A 20,978-nucleotide genomic window follows, 5' to 3' on the forward strand; every position below is an offset into this window, starting at 1 on the left:
ACCATAGAATGGAGTCTATCGGATCGGCGGAACGTCAACCGGGAGCGCAGGGGGCAGTTGAGCCACGGAATCTGCTGGAGCTTATCCACGTGATTATCCGTGTGAAAGGGCCCTAAATATAGTGAGCTATGATACTATGACATACTAAAACTAAACTAAAACTATGACATACTAAAGGACAAGTGCCATGAAAAACTTTTTCCCAGTAATTGAAGCACATTACAAAGTTTTATAACTGTGTAATGTGCTTCAATCACCTATCTGCCTCCCTTCCCTGTCTTTTCCCCCCTCCACCCCCCACCAGAAAGTGTCCTAACTCACACAGACCTAATGACTGTCGTCACCGTCACCAAGCTCTTCTCTCAGCTCCTTCTCCTGTTACACTAGCCTCCCCCTCCCCTGCCTTGTCAGGTGACTCAGCTTGCTCAGCTCCGATTGGCTGAACAACTGCAAGCCATCACTTGTCACATCTCACTTGCTTATCTTCCCTCCGACTGACTCCGGCACATAGGCAGCTCCCCCCCCTCCCCCCATACCCTCTCTCCTGCTGCCGTGGACTCAGTGAAGGAGTCATAAAAAGACAACTGAAGACAGCACCTCTCAGTGAAAAAATGTGATGTCTTTATTCACATCCTACTTGCGCGACGTTTCGGCTGGTTCTCAGCCTTTCTCTCACGCTTGAGAAAGGCTGAGAACCAGCCGAAACGTCGCGCAAGTAGGATGTGAATAAAGACATCACATTTTTTCACTGAGAGGTGCTGTCTTCAGTTGTCTTTTTTGGATTTGTGTCCGGACGGAAGGGTCCTATCCGGTGAGACGAGCACTCCATTTCTTACGTTTTTTCTATTGCTTACCTGTGCTGTTCACTTGATATATTGGATCAGTGAAGGAGTCATGTCACTAGAGAAGATAAGCTGAGCAAGCAAAATCACCTGACAAGGAGGGGAGGGGGAGGCTGGTGTAACAGGACCTAGACCAGCCCTCATAAGAAGGAGCTGCCTGGTGACGGTGACGACAGTAATCAGGTCTGTGTGAGTTTAGTGCACTTCCTGGTAGGGGGTGGAGGGTGGAAAGGACAGGGAAGGGAGGCAGATAGGTGATTGAAGCATATTACAGAGTTATATAACTTTGTAATGTGCTTTAATTACTGGGAAAAAGTTTTTCATGGCACTTGTCTTTTAATGGACTGATTGGTTTCTGTCTGTCTGTAAATGTGTCCACTTTGTGTCTCCATTATCTCTAATCTAGTTACAAGTTTACATGAAGACATAAAAATGTGCAAAATATAGATGTGGCGAAGTTAGGTTTGTCAACTGAAATCATTTTAGTTTAACAATCTGTGACATCATACCTAATTTAGTTAAAATGATGAAATGTGTTCAGTAGTGTTGAGCTTGATGCTTAGTCAAATTAGAACTCTGGCGCTGTTGCCCGCATCCCATCAGAATTCTAATGTGTCTTCCATGGGACGAAATATACAAATATTAGAACGAAAAAATTTAATACGTTTCTGCACCTTAGAACAATAGTGGGATGCAGGCAATAGAACCTATTCCATTTTTCCATTCTAATTTTTGTATATTTTGTTCAAACATCTCTTCAAGGGATGAAATACAGAATACAGACATTAGAAAGAAAAAAACGTAAAAAGGAAAAATGGAAAACAAGACTGTCGAGCAGGGGGCTCCATGTTAAATTCTCAAGTTTCCTATTGATTTTCAAAGTTTTAAAGAGGAAGTCCCACAAAATTGAAAAACAAAAGGCAGGAAGGGGGGGGGGGTGCGGAAAAATAATGAACAAGTAAGCTCACCCCTCCTTGTGCCTCTGTTGTGCCAACTGTCATCTTTGGCTGGAATCTGGGTACGTCACATACCCAGCACATAGCTGCAATGTCACAGCCCGGCTGAGCAATTGGCCAACTGATTGCTCAGTGATTGGCCAATTGCTTGTGATTTTGTTTCAGATACTTGTTACAAATGTTTTATCCTCAGTATAGTTATATACGCTTTGCTACTTCCACTATAAATTCTCAGCGTCTTCAGCCTATAAATAAGCTGGTAATTATTGTTACTCTCTTTGCAGCTCTTTGTGGAGGCTATATCCAAGGATCAAGTGGAACAATCCTATCACCAGGTTTTCCAGATTTTTACCCCAATAACCTAAATTGTACATGGACAATAGAAACATCCCATGGGAAAGGTATGAGCTTATATTTCACACTTTTATTTTAAGAAATATGCCATATAGTTACCATTTTATATTCCAATTCACAAACATTTAGGAGACAAGTTATGATGGCTGCATCATGCACAACCGGGCAAAATGCTGCAATTTTTTTTGTGCAACCACTCTGATTTCGCATAAATTAGTAACTTTTTTTCCAGTCTGCATCTGGTTTGCCACGTGGGAGGGTGAGGCATAGCGTGCGGCATGCACAGAGCTTATTATAGTGCATGCAGGTGTAAATTGTGGCTAAAATTTACACCAGCAAAGAGGTGGCGCAGGCACATGGGTAGCTCAGAAGTGATGGGATTTATATGGAGACATGCATAGTGTTTGTGGAAGGGTACATAACATTTATATTCCAAGAAACCTATCTGGATACCAGCATCATTAGTCATCTGGTGCACGTCCAATACTATACGGATGAAAACTATGTTCACAATGTAAATGGAAAGCTTTTAAATAAATCAGATTTCTTATAGATAAGCAAAGGAAAGAAAGAAATAATAGCATAGTAACCCTTCGTAAACTCCTGTGAGTTCTTTCTTCACATTATCGAGCCAGATATACAAAAGAGAAGTACATCATATACAACTTTTAATACTCGTATACAATACCACAATAAAAAAAATACCAAAAAGAGAACATACATAACAGCTGTTTTTTAGCCATCCAGGCAATGTACAGACATATGTGGCTGCCTTGCTGTAGCATTTGCATGTATGTATTAAAGACAAGAGACTTCAACCTTAAATTTTCACAGGAGAGGTCAGGACTAGTGATGAGTGGACTTCGGTAATGTGTTCGGTAACACACTCTTTGAACCAGAAAAGTCAGCATTTGACTTACTGCTCCTGGAGAAGTTGGATGCCACCCTAGGGAGTTCTGGAAAACATGGATACAGACATAGGCTGTATCCATGTTTTCGTGGCAGCCTTAGGGCAGCATCCAACTTTCCCAGAAGCCAGGAGCCAGACGCTGATTGTTCTGGTTCAGAGAATGTTATCAAACCTAAATAGTGTGGCAAGTCAACTCAACACTAGTGAGGACCTGTAGTTATGCCGCTAAAGGAACTCTGGAGAACCCTGGTTGAATTATTTGAGGGTGTAGTATCCAAAATGGCGCCACTTATAGGGGGTCCACTGTACGTACCATGGGGGGGGGCACTGCAAAATCCGGTGGTGTCCAAAAATAATTCCAGCAAAATCTGTGTTAGATATGCAAAATACTCTCCTTCCTGAGCCCTGCTGTGCCCAAATATCAGTTTATGTTCACATATGGAGTTGTATCATACTCAGGATAAATTACATAACACATTTTTGGGGTTCTTATTCCTTGAAAAATAAATGAGAAAATTGTAGCTTCTTTGTAAAAATGTAAAAATGAGAAAATTTGACCTAAAACTACTAAAATATAAATATTGGAAAAAACAGAAGCTTGAATTTTTACAAACTAATTTTAAGAGTCAAAAGCTCACTAACCCTCCCCTCATATAGATTATTTGAGAAAATTATTTTCCAAAAGGGGTCTTTTAGGGTGTTTCTTATAATTTGGCACCAAAAACTCCTTTGCAAATGCAATAAGGTGCCTGGAAAAGGTTAAAAACAGTACCTGCTGTGCTACAGAAAAAAAAAATGATTCAAATAGAAAATTTGCAAAAATCTTTACAATTTAGAATTTTACCTCCACTTTGCATTAATTCCTGTGAACCACCTAAAAGGTTAAAGGGGTACTCCGGGCTGGGATAACTTCTAGACTTCTGAGCCATCTAATGCCCTAAAGAAGTGAAAAGATATTTCACAAATGATGCATCCATAAAATAAACATATTGTAAATGTGAAGTATTAGCTCATTCATGTGGAAATGTATCACTAACATGTAAACACAATATGTAAAAAAAAAAAAAAAATCCCAATCACATGTTAAAGCCTCACAAAGATACAACCACATAAAGTGAGACCGGCCAGATCTGAGAGAGAGAAGGTGCCTTAAGACCCAAACTGGCTGCGTAAAAATGATGAAACGTTATGTAATTCTCCTGCATCATGCAGGAGAGTGCTAATGCCCTCTGCTGGCAGCTAGTGGTAAATGTAGTGTAGCGTTTTACCAAGTCTTTAAGTGCCTTTCAGCACTGGGACCTTCTAGACTTAGTAAGAGAGTTTAGAGGACACTAAGAAGGCAGGAATTTGTATATTGTCCATGTATTATAGTGTTGTATCTTGTTATCTGTTATTGATATAACCCTATAAAAGGTTAAACTGGATGTAATGTGTGAGTATAAACTGAATGTAAGAATTGAGTTAGATTGAGTGGAGCGATATTTCATCCACAGGAACTAATAATGAGCCGTTTTACAGATCATCCTGTTTCAATGAACAGACTAATCGTTCATGAGAAATAAAGATGTAATTCGTCATTTACTGTTGTCACATAATAGCCCGTCTTTTACGATATTGCTAAATCAGCAATCATAACTCCAGGGCAAAAATCATTCACATTTCCTTATTGGTGAAGAGGTGGACTTGAGTAGCCGTAACCTGTTCAGTGCTTATTACTTTACAATGACAATTGATATCATGGCTCTATTCTTTTCCTTCAGGTGTATTCTTCACCTTCCATACATTTCACTTAGAGAGCGGCCATGATTTTCTACTCATCACAGAGAATGGAAGCTTCAGCCAGCCTCTGAAACGGCTCACCGGATCAAGACTACCGGCTCCTATTAGCGCCGGGCTGTATGGAAACTTCACAGCACAGCTCCGCTTTCTCTCCGACTTTTCCATGTCCTATGAAGGATTTAATGTCACCTTTTCAGGTGAGATGACTCCTCTTTACAAACATATTTGAGGGTGTTTGTACACCAATAGGAAAGGAAGGTTGTGTATATGCATGGATCCAAATGAATGTTGACATGTCCAAATTACCAGTATTTAAAATTTAATTTGCAGTACATTGAAGCCACCACATTAACCTGCAAATGCCCTGAAATGCCAAATTTTGTATATAATCTGTAGTTCTGCTGTTGGTAGAAACTACCTGTGACCAGTGGCGTAGCAACCATAAAGGCAAGGCAGGAAGATGCTTTCGGGCCCCATGCAGCAGGGGGGCCAGGGGGAGAAGGTAAGAGCTGGCCTGTGTCCTTCTGCTTAACCTCTTATGTACTGCAGTGAGTAAGTGACCCAATGTTCACTAACATGCTGTAATGCAAAAAAAGGGTTAAAAAGCAAAAGACAAGGAGATCTCTGCTTCACTGCACTGATAACCCCTGACCTCTGTTCTCCTGCCACATTCAAGTTAGAAAATGTGCAGATTGTGCACAGGTTATGAGTTATCAGTACACGAGCAGCGAAACAGAGGTTTCCTTGTCTTCTGCTTTTTAACTTTGGGTCACTTACACATTGTAGAACATAAGGGGTTAAGCAGAAGGTAGTCTGCTTTTGCACCAATGTATTTAACCATTAGGGCTCCTTAGTTAAATAGTTAAATACAGTGGAATGACAAGCAGTCATTGGCTCTCTGCTCTGCCACAAGAGATTTCTTTTTGCGTGTTGTGCGTAAGGGAGGGGGGACCCTGTACAGTTTTTTGCCATGGGCCCCATGAATCCTAGCTACACCCCTGCCTGTGATACCTATCATTTTGACTGAGAGGGAAGGTTCTCTAAATACCTAAATAGATATTATTAGAGTCAATCAATGATCAATATATAATCATGAAGGCAGATTGGCTATACATTATTTAATATTGCTACATAGAAATACTAAGCATAACCCAAGAAAGAAATTATGTACAAATGTAGCACCCACCATCATGATCATGATGGTGCGAAACCATGCTATGCTGATGTAACAGATTTGAGTGAGGGGAACTCAGGAATGAGAGAGAATTGCTGATTAAGGCCATGTTCACACTACGTATATGTCCGGCCATAGTGCGAACCGCGAATATACGCCCGTCGTTTTGAGGTTGATGCGCACGCTTGAAAGTATACGATATACGCCCGCACAGTGCACACTACGTATGAACCTACAACCAGATCGTATACGGCGCCGTGAAAAATGAACAAGACCATTGTTATCTGGGCCCGGCCTTGAGACACAACATTTCAATCCCAGAACAGACTGAGGGGGAGATTTATCAAACTGGTATAAAGTGAAACTGGCTCAGTTGCCCCTAGCAACCAATCAGATTCCATTTTTTCACTCCTCACGGACTCTTTCGAAAATGAAAGGTGGAATCTGATTGGTTGCTAGGGGCAACTGAGCCAGTTTCACTTTACACCATGTTTGATAAATCTCTCCCTAAGAGTCTTTCAATAACGTTCCCCTCAGTAAAATGTACCTTAAAGTGTGAAGTCCTTCCTGACAAAAATAACAATAAATAAGCTCTTTGGCTTCACAACTCTCATCTGTCACACTATCTCAGTCCTTAGTAAGCTGGCTCCTGCTAATCTCCTAAGTTCCGCTTAAGCTTGTGGTCCACTCTGTTATAGTTATGTTACTATAACTACGGCCTCCCTCAACTACTTGGAGAATTCCTGTCACAACTGCCTTTTATGTGGAGTTTATTAGAATAGCTCCACCCACTTTCTGGTGGTATGAAAGTTGGTGTGAAATTGTGCACAATTTCAACCGTAGACCCTCTCTATAATGCATACTGAATTAATTACATATTAATAAACACATACAAATACAATACAGGCTCCATTTTCTGCTCAATCTTAGGGAAACTTAACTTCAGTACACTGCACTTATAGCATGGAAACAATGTAACAGTGATATATATTCTGTGTTTTATAGAGAATCCTCATCTTTTAGACAAATTGCCAACTGGTTGTAAAGAGCATCTGTATCCTGGATTACACAGATATCCCTCTCCGTGATGTTTTATTTTCCCAGTGGTGGTGCTACACTAGAATTGAACACTTGCCACTAGATTTTCCAATATGTTAAAAGGGTTATCCGGAGAGCAGAAAAGGTCCTACCTCTTCTGTTCTCCAATGCTCCACTGTCTTCCAGTCAATGCTGATAACTTCCACAGATGAGAGCATGTTGCAGACACTACAGGTATTGCACACCCACACACAATGCTGTAGCTTCCAATAGCTTCAATAGCTTCCCAATGTCGGCGTGATATCGGTAACACCGGGCAGCTATTGATCACTGGGCACAACATGCTCCCGCTCCCCTATCGTCTGCAAAAGTATCGGCACGGATGGGCAGAGGGAAGGAGGAAGTGGAGCTCCGGAGTGCTTTCCGAATAACCCCTTTTATAATTTATTGCTGGTGGATATTTAATTGCCTGTGATCATCTCATTGACAAGGCATCTTCCTTGCATGTAAATATCATGCAAAGCCAGCAAGTCTTCAAGCAAGGCTTGGTCCACACTATGTCAAAGGCTCCATTCAAATAGTCCATTTAAATTACCATTAAACTTAGCTAAAATGAAAGATACAAATGGAAAACCTAAAGTCAATGGGCTATGTTCAGTCCATCTGGCCCTTTTTGTTAGCGGAGTTTGTGGCACAGTGTTGACCTGGCCTGACTGGGAGAAAGTTCTGTAATGTGCACTTACCTTCAGTCTTTGGGTGGTATTACCTGATGGGGCCTGATAATACCTGTAAACGAGGGCCGATTTGCTAGATCGGCACACGTTTACTGGGCCTACTACACGGCCCGATAATTGTTTAACAAGGGCTGCAAGGACATTGTTACCGATGTCCTTGCAGCCCTTGTTTGAACTATATACTTTACATATCCACGCTCCAGGGCTGCTCCTGTGGTCCGCTTCTCCTCGAGTCCCGCCGCAGCCTGTGATTGGCTAAGTGGCCTGTGATTGGCTGAGTGGCCTGTCAGCTGACAGGACACTCTGAAGCTAGAGCACGCGGGACTGGGAGAAGAAGACTGCAGGAGCAGCCCTGGAGCGAGGATAGGTAAAGTATATCGTCAGCCGCCGGCCGCGCACCCCTATTACACGTAGATCATTCGGCTGAGCAGACCTGACACATCCTGACCTGGGTCCCCACTCAGACGCGGGGACCAGATCGGTGGTATGTGCCATCTAGTGCTGGAGCCGGGAAGGTGAGATCATGTTATTTTTTTTATCCTCCCCTTCCCCGGCACTTGTAAAAAAAAAGAGGCCTGCCTCGACTTTTCCTTTAATACAATGGTAGTTCAGAAATGCCAATATTGCTAAATTATTTACTTCTTGTAATGGGCAAAAAATGTGCAAATTGTGCAATTAATTTGCCATCTTAAAGTGCGACCGTATCTCAGACGTTTGTGCTTATAAAACTTTAATGACACGTTTGTTACCTAAAGGGTTTTTCTAAGATCATAAGAAAATTGAACAAAGGGAGAAAATATAATGAAGTGAATATAAAGAAGTGTTGCCTAATAAATCCCCCACTGCTCTAGTGCTGGCATTGAAGTGATGCCCACTGGAATATATTGAGACCACTAAAGCCATTGACTGCAGTGGACATGTAGATTGACTGGCAAGTAAACAAGGACCAGTGGGGTGACCAAAGCAAGGGTATTGGTGGGTCTATCAGGTGGACAATGGATCGTTTTTTATTTTATCATACTCCCGAACTTAACTTATGTGTTAATGGTCTCTAAAAACCCGCTTCCATTAATTGTACTTTTAGCAAACTTTAAAATACTGTTTAAGGGTATGTGCACATTAAGGAATTTTCACGAATAACTTGCTGTGGATTCCGCTCGTCCCTGAGTGATTCCACTTCACTGTTCCCCCGTCACATAGCCTCCATTCTATGGTCAGGTGCCCAAGAAAAGGGCATGTCAATTATTGGGGCGGATGGTGGAATCTGCCTTACCATAGAATGGAGTCTATGGAATGGGCAGAGAGTAAAGCGAGAGCGTGCTGGGACGAGTGACGGAATCCACGGCAAGTTCTCCATGAGAATTCCTTAGGCTATGTTCCCACAATGTTTTTATTGCCGGTATATAATTTGAGTCCGTTATTTTGAGGATTGGCCGTCCGTCAGTTTAATGACAGCTGTTGGTACATTATTCTAGTTAAGGTGGACTTATTGCCCCTTGGCTGTTTCTTTAATTTAAAAGTCCATTGAATTTAATAGTAAAAAAAAAAAGAGAAAGGATAGTTAGAAAAAGGGAAACTGTGTGTGAACACCAAAAAATTGGACGTCCGTCATTCCATTGACTTCAATGCATTGCAGTCAGTTAAATCACGGCAATAACGGACGTCTTTTTAAATAGAAAAAGCAGACGCCTCTCATCTTTTTTTGACGTTGTGTGAATATAGCCTTAGAGTGCACATACCCTTACTGATGAACGTATAAAAAGTATTGACCTCATATTAATTAAATTATATACATTTTAAAGGGGAAAAAGACAAGAAAAAGGTAACGGAAGACAAGTGTACTGACTGAACTTGGCTGTATGACATTGAGGATGTGAATCCAGCCTAATGTGGTTGGACAGTGTAGTACTTAGGGAAAGTGCCTGTCAAAGCATTCTACGTGACAAAGTTTTTTGCCTGAGGACTTAATTTAAGGGAGGGCAGGAAATCATGTCCTATGTCTTGTACAGCTAAAATCTCTACCTCAAGCTCCTTGTTCGCCGGGATGAGAACTATAAAAAGGAGTGCAATTATATTCTGGCAGTGAAATGGTTGACAATGACATTCCTAGTAATCCTGATTTCAGCACTTGAGTGAGTGAGAAGGCAAGACCTCCAGTCGGCTCTGCCTGTCTCATCCTTCCTTGATGTTCATACTTAATTTCCTTGTGACGGATACAAATGTTCTGCCAGAGGCTGTGTGTGTAACACTGCTGCTCTGTATACACTGCATCCACTTCTCTAATCATATGTCCCTGCCAGTTACAATGTATAATTTATTTTATAGGGCTGACAGCAATTGCTGCTTCCTCGAAATGTAGAAGTTGTGCTTTTTCTGGGCTAAACAGCCTTATGTCTGGTTATTTACAGAAATGTTGTTCAGGTATCAAAGTGAGGAGCAGGGATGTGTGTATGGCTGAGCAAGGGTTCGGGCTCTCTGGGAAACATTGTTTTTATTAACTATTTGACGACTAGGCCAAATTTCATACATCCCCTACCCGACCCAGGACATATGTATGCCCTTCGTTGTCAAGGGGTTAAAGTATACCTGTAGGCAAGTTTTTACTTCACCACGGTTGTGATCTCAAACAGTTTTGCAATATATATATGGTTTATTTTATTTTTTTTACATTTTAAGGGTGCGTTCACACCTACAGGATCTGCAGCAGATTTGATGCTGTGTTCAGTTATTTAAATAAAATCTGCTGCAGAAAATCAGCTGCAGATCCTGTAGGTGTGAACGCACCATAAGGGTACAAACACACACAGCAGATACGCAGCAAATACGCAGCAGATTAGATCTAAATAACTGAACACAGCATCAAATCTGCTGCGTATCTGCTGTGTGTGTTTGTACCCTAAGGGTACAAACACACACACCGTATACACAGCATATTTACTGCTGCAATACGCAGCAGATACGCAGCAGATTAGATCTAAATAACTGAACACAGCATCAAATCTGTACCATCAAATCAGACAATGCCCTTTGTTATTCCACAATTCAGTCAGTATATTGTCACTGTACAGTATGGTTACAGAGGTTTTGGTGCTGTGTGACAGGAGAGCTGACCAAACAATGCGAGCACTCGCAGGATACTCTACTACTAATTGGGAATGTGCAGTAGCCGTACATGTGCACAAGGGAAACACCTAGTGCATATATGTACAGCATTGTTTTAAACACAGAAAAAAAAGAATATATTGCAAAACTGCTTGCAATCACTACCCATGTAGATTTTTTTTAAAAAATAATATTCATTTAACTTTTTCAATATTCATTGTTCTTTTCAATGTACTTTTTGCTACTACAGAGTATGATCTGGAGCCATGTGATGAGCCTGAGGTCCCGGCCTACAGTATCCGAAAGGGTCTACAATTTGGAGTTGGTGATTCCTTGACATTCTCCTGCTTCCCCGGATACCGCTTGGAAGGAGCTTCTCGCATCACCTGCCTGGGAGGTAGACGGCGTGTGTGGAGTTCGCCTCTCCCAAGGTGTGTTGGTAGGTGGTCCTGTGCTTTAATTTTTGTTTGGTTCCCTTATTAATTTAGAGAAAATTGTTGCTAGACAAATAACCCTAATCCTTAAGATTTATCAGCATAGGTCTTCATAAGGGTATATGGGGCTTTTATTATTATACATACATGTTTGTCTTTGAAATGTTTTTGTCAGAATGGGACTCAGTGACAGAGGTCAGGTGAAGCCCTGCACTAACACCCATCCCTGCTGTCCCTGCCTACTTACCACTAACTGCCCTAGGCGGCAGCGGGTAACTGGGCAACAGTCCCTGACCTGAGTTAGTGAAACACAGACAAGACAAACAAACACAATAGTCTCTAAGTGAACAAGTCGGGTTGGAAACATTTGGTTGGTGCAGTACAAAATCAGTAGTTGGGAGAGCAATCAAGAAAAAAAATGTTAGGTTAGTTACACTCTAAAGAGGCTCTATTGCAGGCAAGTAAACATAATAAGAGTGGTGGTTTAATGGAGGCTGGAGCCCCAGCCCCAGGCATGATTGGGGCAGAGACCCCAGCACATAGTATTGAGCTGACTGGCGGTGCCGCCCATTAGTAAGCAGTTACAATTCAGGACTTCTGAGCCAATCGGCCCCAGCCGCGGCAACAACAAAGACCACATTGCTGATGCGTCTCTAGCAACCGTCCAGGTTGTCAGGGATGTCATCTGCGCCCTCCCTGCAACCGACCGGGCCAGTCGCCAAGGACACTGTTAGCAGGGGGCAGTTCCGGGACCCAAGGGCGACGGCCGTCTCCTGACAGTTTTACAGTTTGGATATGCAGCTATAGTTGCTTCAGTTGTTTTTATACACGTCTCAGAAGAAATTTTGAGGAGTTATAACTTACGAAGCAGCAATACCAACATCACACGTATAAGGAAATAAACATGACACAACAACATTGAGATATACAAATTAAGGCTATGTTCAGACTACGTATAAGTACGGCTGTTGTTGCCATCGGCAACAACGGACGTACTTTATGCGCCTGTGAACACTGCCTATTGATCTATTGTATACGCTCCGTCCGGGATCCCGTGCGGCGCCGCAAATAACTGACATGTCAGTTTTCTGCGGCCGCAATTCAATGAATTGCGGCCGTAGAAAACCCTGTCAGTTCACACAATGAAGCGAGCGGCTCCGGCCGCTTGTCTCATTGTGTGCTGTGGGAGGTTCTGATACGGGCACGCTAATGAGCCCACATCAGAACCCTGTGGCCGGAAAGATCATCCAGTCAGTACTTAAGTACTGGCTGGGATTATCCGGGCAGAGACCGGCCGTTCCGTGACCGTGGAACGGCCGGTCGTTCACGTAATGTGAACATAGCCGAACACCTATAAAGCTTTTCCATCCAATTTATCACCTCTAATTTGTAGAAAATTATATAAATTGTTCTTTAAAAAAAAAACTTAGTTGATTCCGATTTCGCAGAGAATGGACAGTTTTCACAAAACATGTAACAAAAACCCGCCTGCATTATGATGATGGGGGTAGGGGTGCTCAATACTTTATTGAGTAATTCATATCTTGCGGGGATATTTCCTGACTGCCAACTTGACATTTTCCAGTGTGATCCCCAGTGATAAATAGGCAACATGATTAATGACTAAATTAGAACGAGACATGAAATTCAGCACTGAAAATTGCAATTTGCATTTCATTACAATACAAGCGATAGAATATACTGTGTGCTGCTGCTGGTATAGAAAGAAATCCTAATAACTTATAATGTCAGAAAAGTTAACGGAAAGGTTAAATTTCATAACAAACAGAAAGAGAATGCAGAAAAATACATGGCGTGGTATATGTCAATCAGGAATGGGAACAGGAAAGCAACATCTCCAGTAGAAACAAACTTTTCAAATATCTATAAATGGCTTTGTAGTCTCTTCTGTTACATCAGAGGATTTCAGGGTTTCATTGAAGATGAAGTTGCACTTACTTCTGCTTTGTAAAAAGCTCAAGTCAGTCTATTGTGATAGAGTAGAGAAGAACAAGATGTCAATAAGTTAATGACACAATGTCATTGGCTTTACACCCCAAAATTCTCTGAAGTTTTGTATTGTAGCTACTGGCATGGTAGAACATGTTTTAGCTTGAGCTTCTGGTTTAAGGTTTAGGCAAGGAGAAGAATTTATTGGGATATATTTTAGATAGTCTTACATCTAGACACTAAATATAACTATAAAAGCTAAATACACTCTCCCCCCCCCCCCCTTTATTAAAAGTCATAGACTATTTTGTAGATCGTAACTCCTTGCCCGCTTCTTATATTTCAGCTGAGTGTGGAGCATCTGTCACTGGAACGCAGGGTGTCTTGTTGTCCCCAAACTACCCAGCCAACTATAGCAACCACCATGAGTGCATCTACTCCATCCAAAGCCAACCTGGGAAAGGTGTACAGCTGAGAGCTCGGACATTTGACCTTGCACCTGGAGACTACCTTAAGGTCCTACATTTCTTAATCTATGTAGTACTGTACTCTACTGTATATCCATATAATAACAATATAATAATATAATTATTTATCACCTCCTGATGGCTTCCAATTCATATCATGTCCCCAAATATTAAAGAGTCACTGTCGTATTTTTTTTTTTTGCAGAAATCAATAGTCCAGGCGATTTTAAGAAACTTTGTAATTGGGTTTATTAGCCAAATCTACCATTATCTGCATGTAAAAAGCCTTTTCCCAGGTCCCCCCCTCCTTCCTCTTTTTCATCTACTCTGAAAAATCTGAAAATTGTGACTTGTTGCAGGAGACGTACCCTGTCTGTTCTAGGGAGAGGGGAGGGGGGAGGAGGAAGGAGGGAGTTAGCCGGCAGCAGAAAGCAGATAACAGAGGATTACAGGCACAGAGCTGGGTGACAGCTGTAATCTGAGGTCAGACAGGTCACTGGTGATGGTCAGAAGAGATATCCCGTGAGGGATTTGTAGATTAACTCTTTGTTGTCCTGTTTTGGTCTTTTCTTTAGCTCTCTCCATAGGAGAACAATGAAGACAGGGGGGAGAGCTTCAAACTGCTTTTTCATGATAAAAATGGATTTTTCGGATAATAAACCCAATTACAAAGTTTCTTAAAATCGCCTGGACTATTGATTTCTGCAAAAAAAAAATTCACGACAGTGACACTTTAAAGGGGAACTATCAGCAGATTAGATGCATCTAACCTGCTGATAGCACTCTAAAGCGCATGGGGCACCAAGGAGAAAGGTATGTCTCTTACCTCCCTCCTCGATGCTGTTGCCATGCAGTAAGTAGTTGAATCCATTACCCAAGGCAACATTAGGACCACTGCCCTACCACTAGAGCTTGGCACTATGGAGGCAGTGCTCCTAACGGTGTCCCGGGCCATGGATTCAACTTCTAACTGCACAGGAACGGCACCGAGGAGCAAGGTAAGAGACATACCTTCCTCCTTTGTGCCTCGACCCATTAGAGGGCTATGAGCAGGTTAGATTCATGTAACCTGCTGATAGTTCCCTTTAAGGAATAGGTTGAGACATGACATTGCTTATACATCTCCGTAATTGTACATATTTTCTATTCTCTAGGTTTATGATGGGCATAACAATTCTGCTCGACTTCTTGGAAAGTTTAGCCTTTCAGAGATGCTGGGACGGAGTCTGAACAGCACTTCTAGTGCATTGTGGTTGGAGTTTATCACTGATGCAGAAAATACCAGTAAAGGATTTGAGCTGTTCTATTCCAGTAAGTCATTTGTTAAAGATTCGGAATTCATATTTGTCTTAAAAGGAAATTTAGAAAAGATACACAAACATATAGGGGGGATTTACGAAGACTGGCGTACAAGTATGCCGGTCTTATATAAAGCCCCGCACCCTTTTATTCGGCAGGATTCACTAAGAGACGTACACCTCTTAGTGAATCTGGCCGTCCAGGCACACGAATCTTCGCCCGGCTTACCAAATCTACACCTGCTTCCAGCAGGTGTAGATTTGCATCATGATTTGCGCCTACGAGCAGGCATAAATCATGATAAATAAGGCGTAGGAGGAGGCCTCCTCCCCGCCTCATCATGCCCCCGCAAGCTCCGCCTGCCTGCCCATCCGGCGCGCTGGGCGTACGGGAGGCGCATGCCAGGGAGAAGGGGCGAATCTGCATCCCTAGCGTACACTTGCTAAATCCCCCCCCCCCCCCATAGATTACTGTGTAAAAGTGTAAATAGGTGATGAAAGGTAATGGGCCTATTAAACGGCTGCTGGCGCTATCACATGCAATGACTGAGCATGTAAGAGCTGGCGTGCCGCAGGGAGCTTAGGGAGGGGCACCCAGATTATGAAGGGAGCCCATAGGAGATAGCGGTGGTTTCCTGATGCTGTTTCTATCGCCACTATCGTTTAAGGTTTTTTCCACATGTTAAAAGACAAGGTTCAGCCGACATTGTGCAAGTCGACTGATCGTTGCCTTTTGAAAGGAGCTATTACACCAAGCAATTATTGAGAATGAACAGAAGTGAAATCTAAATCAAATCAATATTTGTTGTGATCCTTTCTCAGCGTCAATTCTTCTCGGTACACTTGCTCACACTTTCTGTAGGAACAGGCAGGGAGGTTTTTTTGTGGCCTACAGGGTATATTTACAAAACATTTTTTGGAGGCAAAAATGGACATATTTTTGCTTTAAAAAAAAGGGTGATCATTCCCCCAGACATGCTCTTTATGGCTGCCTTTGATTCTGCTTAAAGGGAATCTCCCTTAAATGAAGGCAGCATGAACTAGTGACAGACATGCTGAACAGATCAGTGTATTACATCATTCTGTTCAGTCATTCTCCTAATATGCAGGAGAATAGGATTCTTGCCACACCGTATGCGTATGCATATACACAGCATGGATAGATAACTGCCAATCAGCAGCTGGTGGGTGGAGTGTTCTGCTTCTCATGAATATCCAGGACTACTGGGCTCATGCACATAATGGAGAGGACTACTTATTGTCTATGTTATTCAGGAGGATATCTCCGAATCAGCTGCACAGAACAATTTAAGTGATCCATCATTCTGTTCAGCTTCTCTGTTAGTAGTTTATGCTACCCTGAGATGGGACAGCATAAACCTACTGACAGAATCTCTTTAAGACTATGTACGGCCGGTCTCTGAAAAGATCATTCTGGCCGGTACTGCAGTACCGGCCGGATGATCTTTCTGGCCAAAGTGTTCTGATGCGGGTGCATCCCTGCATCAGAACTTTCTACTGCACGCTATGGAGCGAGTGGCTCCGGCCATAGAGTGCACTCAAATGATTTTCTGCGGCTGCTATTCAATGAATAGCGGTAGAAGAAAACTGACTTGTCAGTTGTTTGCGGCGCCACTAGGGATCCCGGCTGGAGTGTATACTATATGTACAATGGCCGTGATGTTATGAAAATATACACTGTGTGAACATAGCCTAATAGATAATAATAATAGATAGTTCCAAACAGGAAATCTGTTCTGTTTACGAGTCTCTAATAAAGTGTCTAAAATTGGGTTTCCCAACCAAAATACCTCTTTTAAGGTTTAAAAAAAAAAAATATGTGTCTGTACATGTTTATTTTGAGCTAAAATTATACATATACGTGTGTTGGAAATCTGTTTTATATTTACCACCTGTTGGCTTCTAGACGATACTGTATGTATATTTTTTTCTTCTCTTAATATTTCATTCCTAATATCCAATGTCCTTAATCTACCATTAAACACCCCGTAGAGCCGCATTTCACTTTGTAATCTTTTGGATTCTACACCACCACAACTTTTGACACTGACTACTTCTGCTGATCACTGTTTCTTCTAATCACATCAGAAGACTGACAGGCCTTTTGGTTAAAAGATGTTCTCCCAGATGCTGCAGCTAATTGTAAATGTCCATATGAGAGACGAAGCAGCCATTTGAGGTTTGTCTCATTACCAAACATCTTTTGAAGATGATATTGGTGAAGCAGACAAGTTGTCCTTTGTGCCAGTTACTAATAAGCATCCTCATTATGGAATAAAACACGTAAGATCACACAGACCCTGGCCCATTTTCTTCCTATTTCTAATAAGGATGCATAAACATAATGCAAAAAAATAATAGATTTCCTAATAAAATAATAAAATGTAAACCTATATAAATAACCTACATAGGTTCAGTGCCGCATTGCTGTGCAAGTAATTTGCATTGAAATATATTGTGCTGTGATTTAAGTTCGACACACGGTTGAAAAATATGCAAATATGTTATTTTAAGAAGTATAAGGAAAAGCTAAGAAAAAAGCGGTAGGTCCCCATTAAATAAAAACAAAATTCTACGCCAGTGTACATTATTAACCTTAACATTTATCTAGTGAAGAAATGAGAACGTCTCAAATGTTCCAGATAAAATATTCATGTAATAGACACTTCAAAACAAACTTTCAATTAGTTTGGCTGCAAACTTCCTACCAATTCATAATTGGTTGAAGTGGAGGCCCACTGGCCACAGTGACCCCAAATAGGTTGCTGCCACCACTTAGTGATTCCTTAGAAGGTTTTTACAGGAAGGATTTTGCTCTTTTTTAAAAAATTTTATAATAGTTTATATCTATAGTTTGACTATGGTAGCAAATACATTACAATCTGGAGGTTTGTTCACACAGCGTTTTGTTTTATTTTTTTATCTGGCCATTATTTGACTCTCAAAACAACAGCTGTTGTCTTGATTAGAGATGAGCGAACCACTCTTAACATCGTTTAGTGAAGATCGCGAATATTCACCCGAATTTCCAAATATTTGCAAATCGCGTACAAACAAATTTTTATTAAAGCAGGCAAACTATAGTAGCTACAATAGTGGGACTATTACAGAGTAGCAATTTTTTCAACAGCTGTTGCTGTGTCAATGTCAGACACTATGTTCACTGTGACTTCCTATAATGTACGCCCAGGACCAGTGACTTGGTATAATGCACACCCAGCACCCAGTGACTTCCTATAATGTACACCCAGCACCCAGTGATTTGGTATAATAAACAACAGTCACCCAGTTACTTGTATACTGGACAATGGCTTCACTGCTCCCACAGAAAACCACCCACAATCCACCCTCCTCTCCTCTCCGTCTGTGTCTCTCTGTATTTCTCTCCCTGCTCTAACTGCCTGCTGCAACCTGCTCTCCACTATACACAGCCGACTGGCCGCCTCCAGGAAGCCAATCACCTTATATAGAGGGGGACGGGGAGGTGATAACATCACAGTGAGGTTTGAAGCTGATTGAATGGGCGCTATTACGGCCGTTATTCAATACACTATGGGGGAGATTTATCAAACATGGTGTAAAATGAAACTGGCTCAGTTGCCCCTAGCAACCAATCAGAATTTTTAATTTTCCAAAGAGTTTGTGAGGAATGAAAAGTAAAATCTAATTGATTGCTAGGGGCAACTGAGCAACTTCCACTTTACACCATGTTTAATAAATCTCCCCCTATGTGTATTGGGCGGCCATCATTCCATTGACTTTAATATAGATATTTATCATTATTATTATTATTATTATTATTATTATTATTATTATTATTATTATTATTGCACAGTGTGAACATAGCCCAGTAGTGAATTGCATGTCAATGGAAAGTCTGGGGGCTGATTTCTCCAATGTAAAGATATCCAATGACCATAACTTAATATACTATTGTCCTATGTATTCATTTTATCTCATGGTTTATCTGCGCTATGTCTTATACCAGTATGCAGTCTTGCTATTGTCCCTCATGGCTATCTCTAAAGACATAGTGACAAGACTGTTGCGCTTCTCTAACACTTCTTTATGTCTCCGAAGCCGACACTAATTGTAATTATCCACTAGCTGACAAAGTGACAGTGCCGCAGGCAGACTGGTCAATCCTGAAGCATTCTCATGACCTCCCTTAATGTCCTTGTCTTAACTCTGCAGGTTTTGAGTTGATTAAATGTGAGGACCCAGGAACACCACTTTATGGCTACAAGGACAGAGACGAGGGGCATTTTGCGGGAAGTTCTGTCTCATTCAGCTGTGATCCTGGTTACACCTTACGTGGCAGTCGTGTTTTAGTGTGCCTGACTGGAGAACGCCGAGTCTGGGACCAGCCTCTCCCCTTGTGCGTAGGTAAGAAATGTTACGACATTTTATGATATCCTGCTATTTATGTACAGTACCTTTTTAATGTAGTTAGAGAATAAATATAGATGTAGCAGAATTTGTGGGCTTCATTTGTGCCAGCTTTCCATACATATTGTATAATAATGTTCGGATTGAATGCTATAGTTATCAAGCCCCCCCAATGTGTTTTCTGGCACATGTCATGAAATAAGGCGAGACTTGCAAATCCCCTTTTGTGAGAGTTCTTTACAAATTAAAGCCACTTTTTGCTGAAGGTGGTCTATACCAGATTATATTAATGTTGCAAATGTTGCGTCCATTATACTAATTCTACATGCTGCAGAATTCTGAGCATATTGGACAGGTCCCCTCTAGGTAGTCCTCCTACTACGACTCCAAGTCTTCTTGTAGCAACTCCCAGAGACTCTGCCTAAAAAATAACTTATTACCTATTCTCAGGTTATCTGCTAATGCAGGATTCACCAAAACCTCTTAAAGGGAACTCGCTGGCCAACTAAACCTTGGTTTCAAAATGGCACCTTGTAAATGCACCCATTGAAAATGTACTGTGTTGTGCCTTTAAGAGACTGCCAAGTAAAGGCTACCTGTCAGCATTGGGTATGGCAAAAGGCAGTCTTACAAGACACACACAGTGAGCCCTAAGCTCACCCCACCCACTGGCCCTGCCTACTTGCCACAAGACAGACCTAGACAGCTGCGGACAACCACGAGGACGGTCCATACGCTTGTAAGGTGTGACACAAAGAGACAGACAAACAAACACAATAAGGCGAGGTAAACAGTCCTGGTCAATTTCAGCGGGCAGCCAAGGTACAAAAGCGGAGGCAGTCGGGTAATCAAGGTCAAGTAAAAATGGTAAGGGCTGGCGGCAAAACAAAGAAGTCAGAGAAGGAACAGAAGAATCAGTAACAGCAACAGTAACAGCAAGAACACACTTAGCCTAACAGGAACACTAATAGGCAGCGTCTTGCTGCTGACAACACAGGCTATTTATGATTTCCATTGGACCGCTGCTCAGATAAACAAAGACCCTCACTGGCAGAGGCACCTGCCTGTCAAGGGAAACACAAGACTGATAAGCTGCAGGAACCATCTAGCAGCGAACAGTAACCATATCATTACCAGAGGCTGAGAGGCAAAGTAGATAGGGGCTGAACAGATAAAATCAGAGCCCTGTTCATACCAGGTTTAGTGCCTTCTGCGCTGCATGCCCCTAACTGAGGAGCGCAAAGGAACATTCCTGACACTACGGTTTTACAGTTTTCCCGGAGTCTGTGTGTTCATACCTTGGACAACCCCACTACAGAGGAAATACTAGGGACATCTTTAAAAGGCGTGTGTTGGGAGAACCCCATGCACCCCTTGTGCATCACATATACGTCCTAGACTGGGAGGTGTGCAGCTGAACAAAAATTACTTTAAGGGCCAACCAGTCCCAATAATTAGCCAAAAAACTATTGATAGCTCATCGCCTGATCACTGAGTTTTTTGCACAATTCCTGGAGAAACCCTTTTGGA

At 41.9% G+C, this 20,978-nt stretch overlaps 1 protein-coding gene across 1 annotated transcript in view; it reads left to right on the plus strand.

The window, feature by feature from the left end:
• The window catches only part of CSMD2 (CUB and Sushi multiple domains 2), a 325,249-nt gene that overhangs the window by 180,359 nt on the left and 123,912 nt on the right, over positions 1-20,978 (plus strand). The window contains exons 15-20 of the mRNA XM_069972975.1: positions 2,083-2,199; positions 4,823-5,038; positions 11,140-11,328; positions 13,620-13,789; positions 14,895-15,051; positions 19,254-19,445. Coding sequence (XP_069829076.1) covers positions 2,083-2,199; positions 4,823-5,038; positions 11,140-11,328; positions 13,620-13,789; positions 14,895-15,051; positions 19,254-19,445 — 1,041 coding nt within the window. The remainder of the gene's footprint in view (positions 1-2,082; positions 2,200-4,822; positions 5,039-11,139; positions 11,329-13,619; positions 13,790-14,894; positions 15,052-19,253; positions 19,446-20,978) is intronic.

The sequence above is a fragment of the Dendropsophus ebraccatus genome, chromosome 5, assembly GCF_027789765.1.
Source record: "Dendropsophus ebraccatus isolate aDenEbr1 chromosome 5, aDenEbr1.pat, whole genome shotgun sequence".
NCBI classification, from domain to species: domain Eukaryota; kingdom Metazoa; phylum Chordata; class Amphibia; order Anura; family Hylidae; genus Dendropsophus; species Dendropsophus ebraccatus.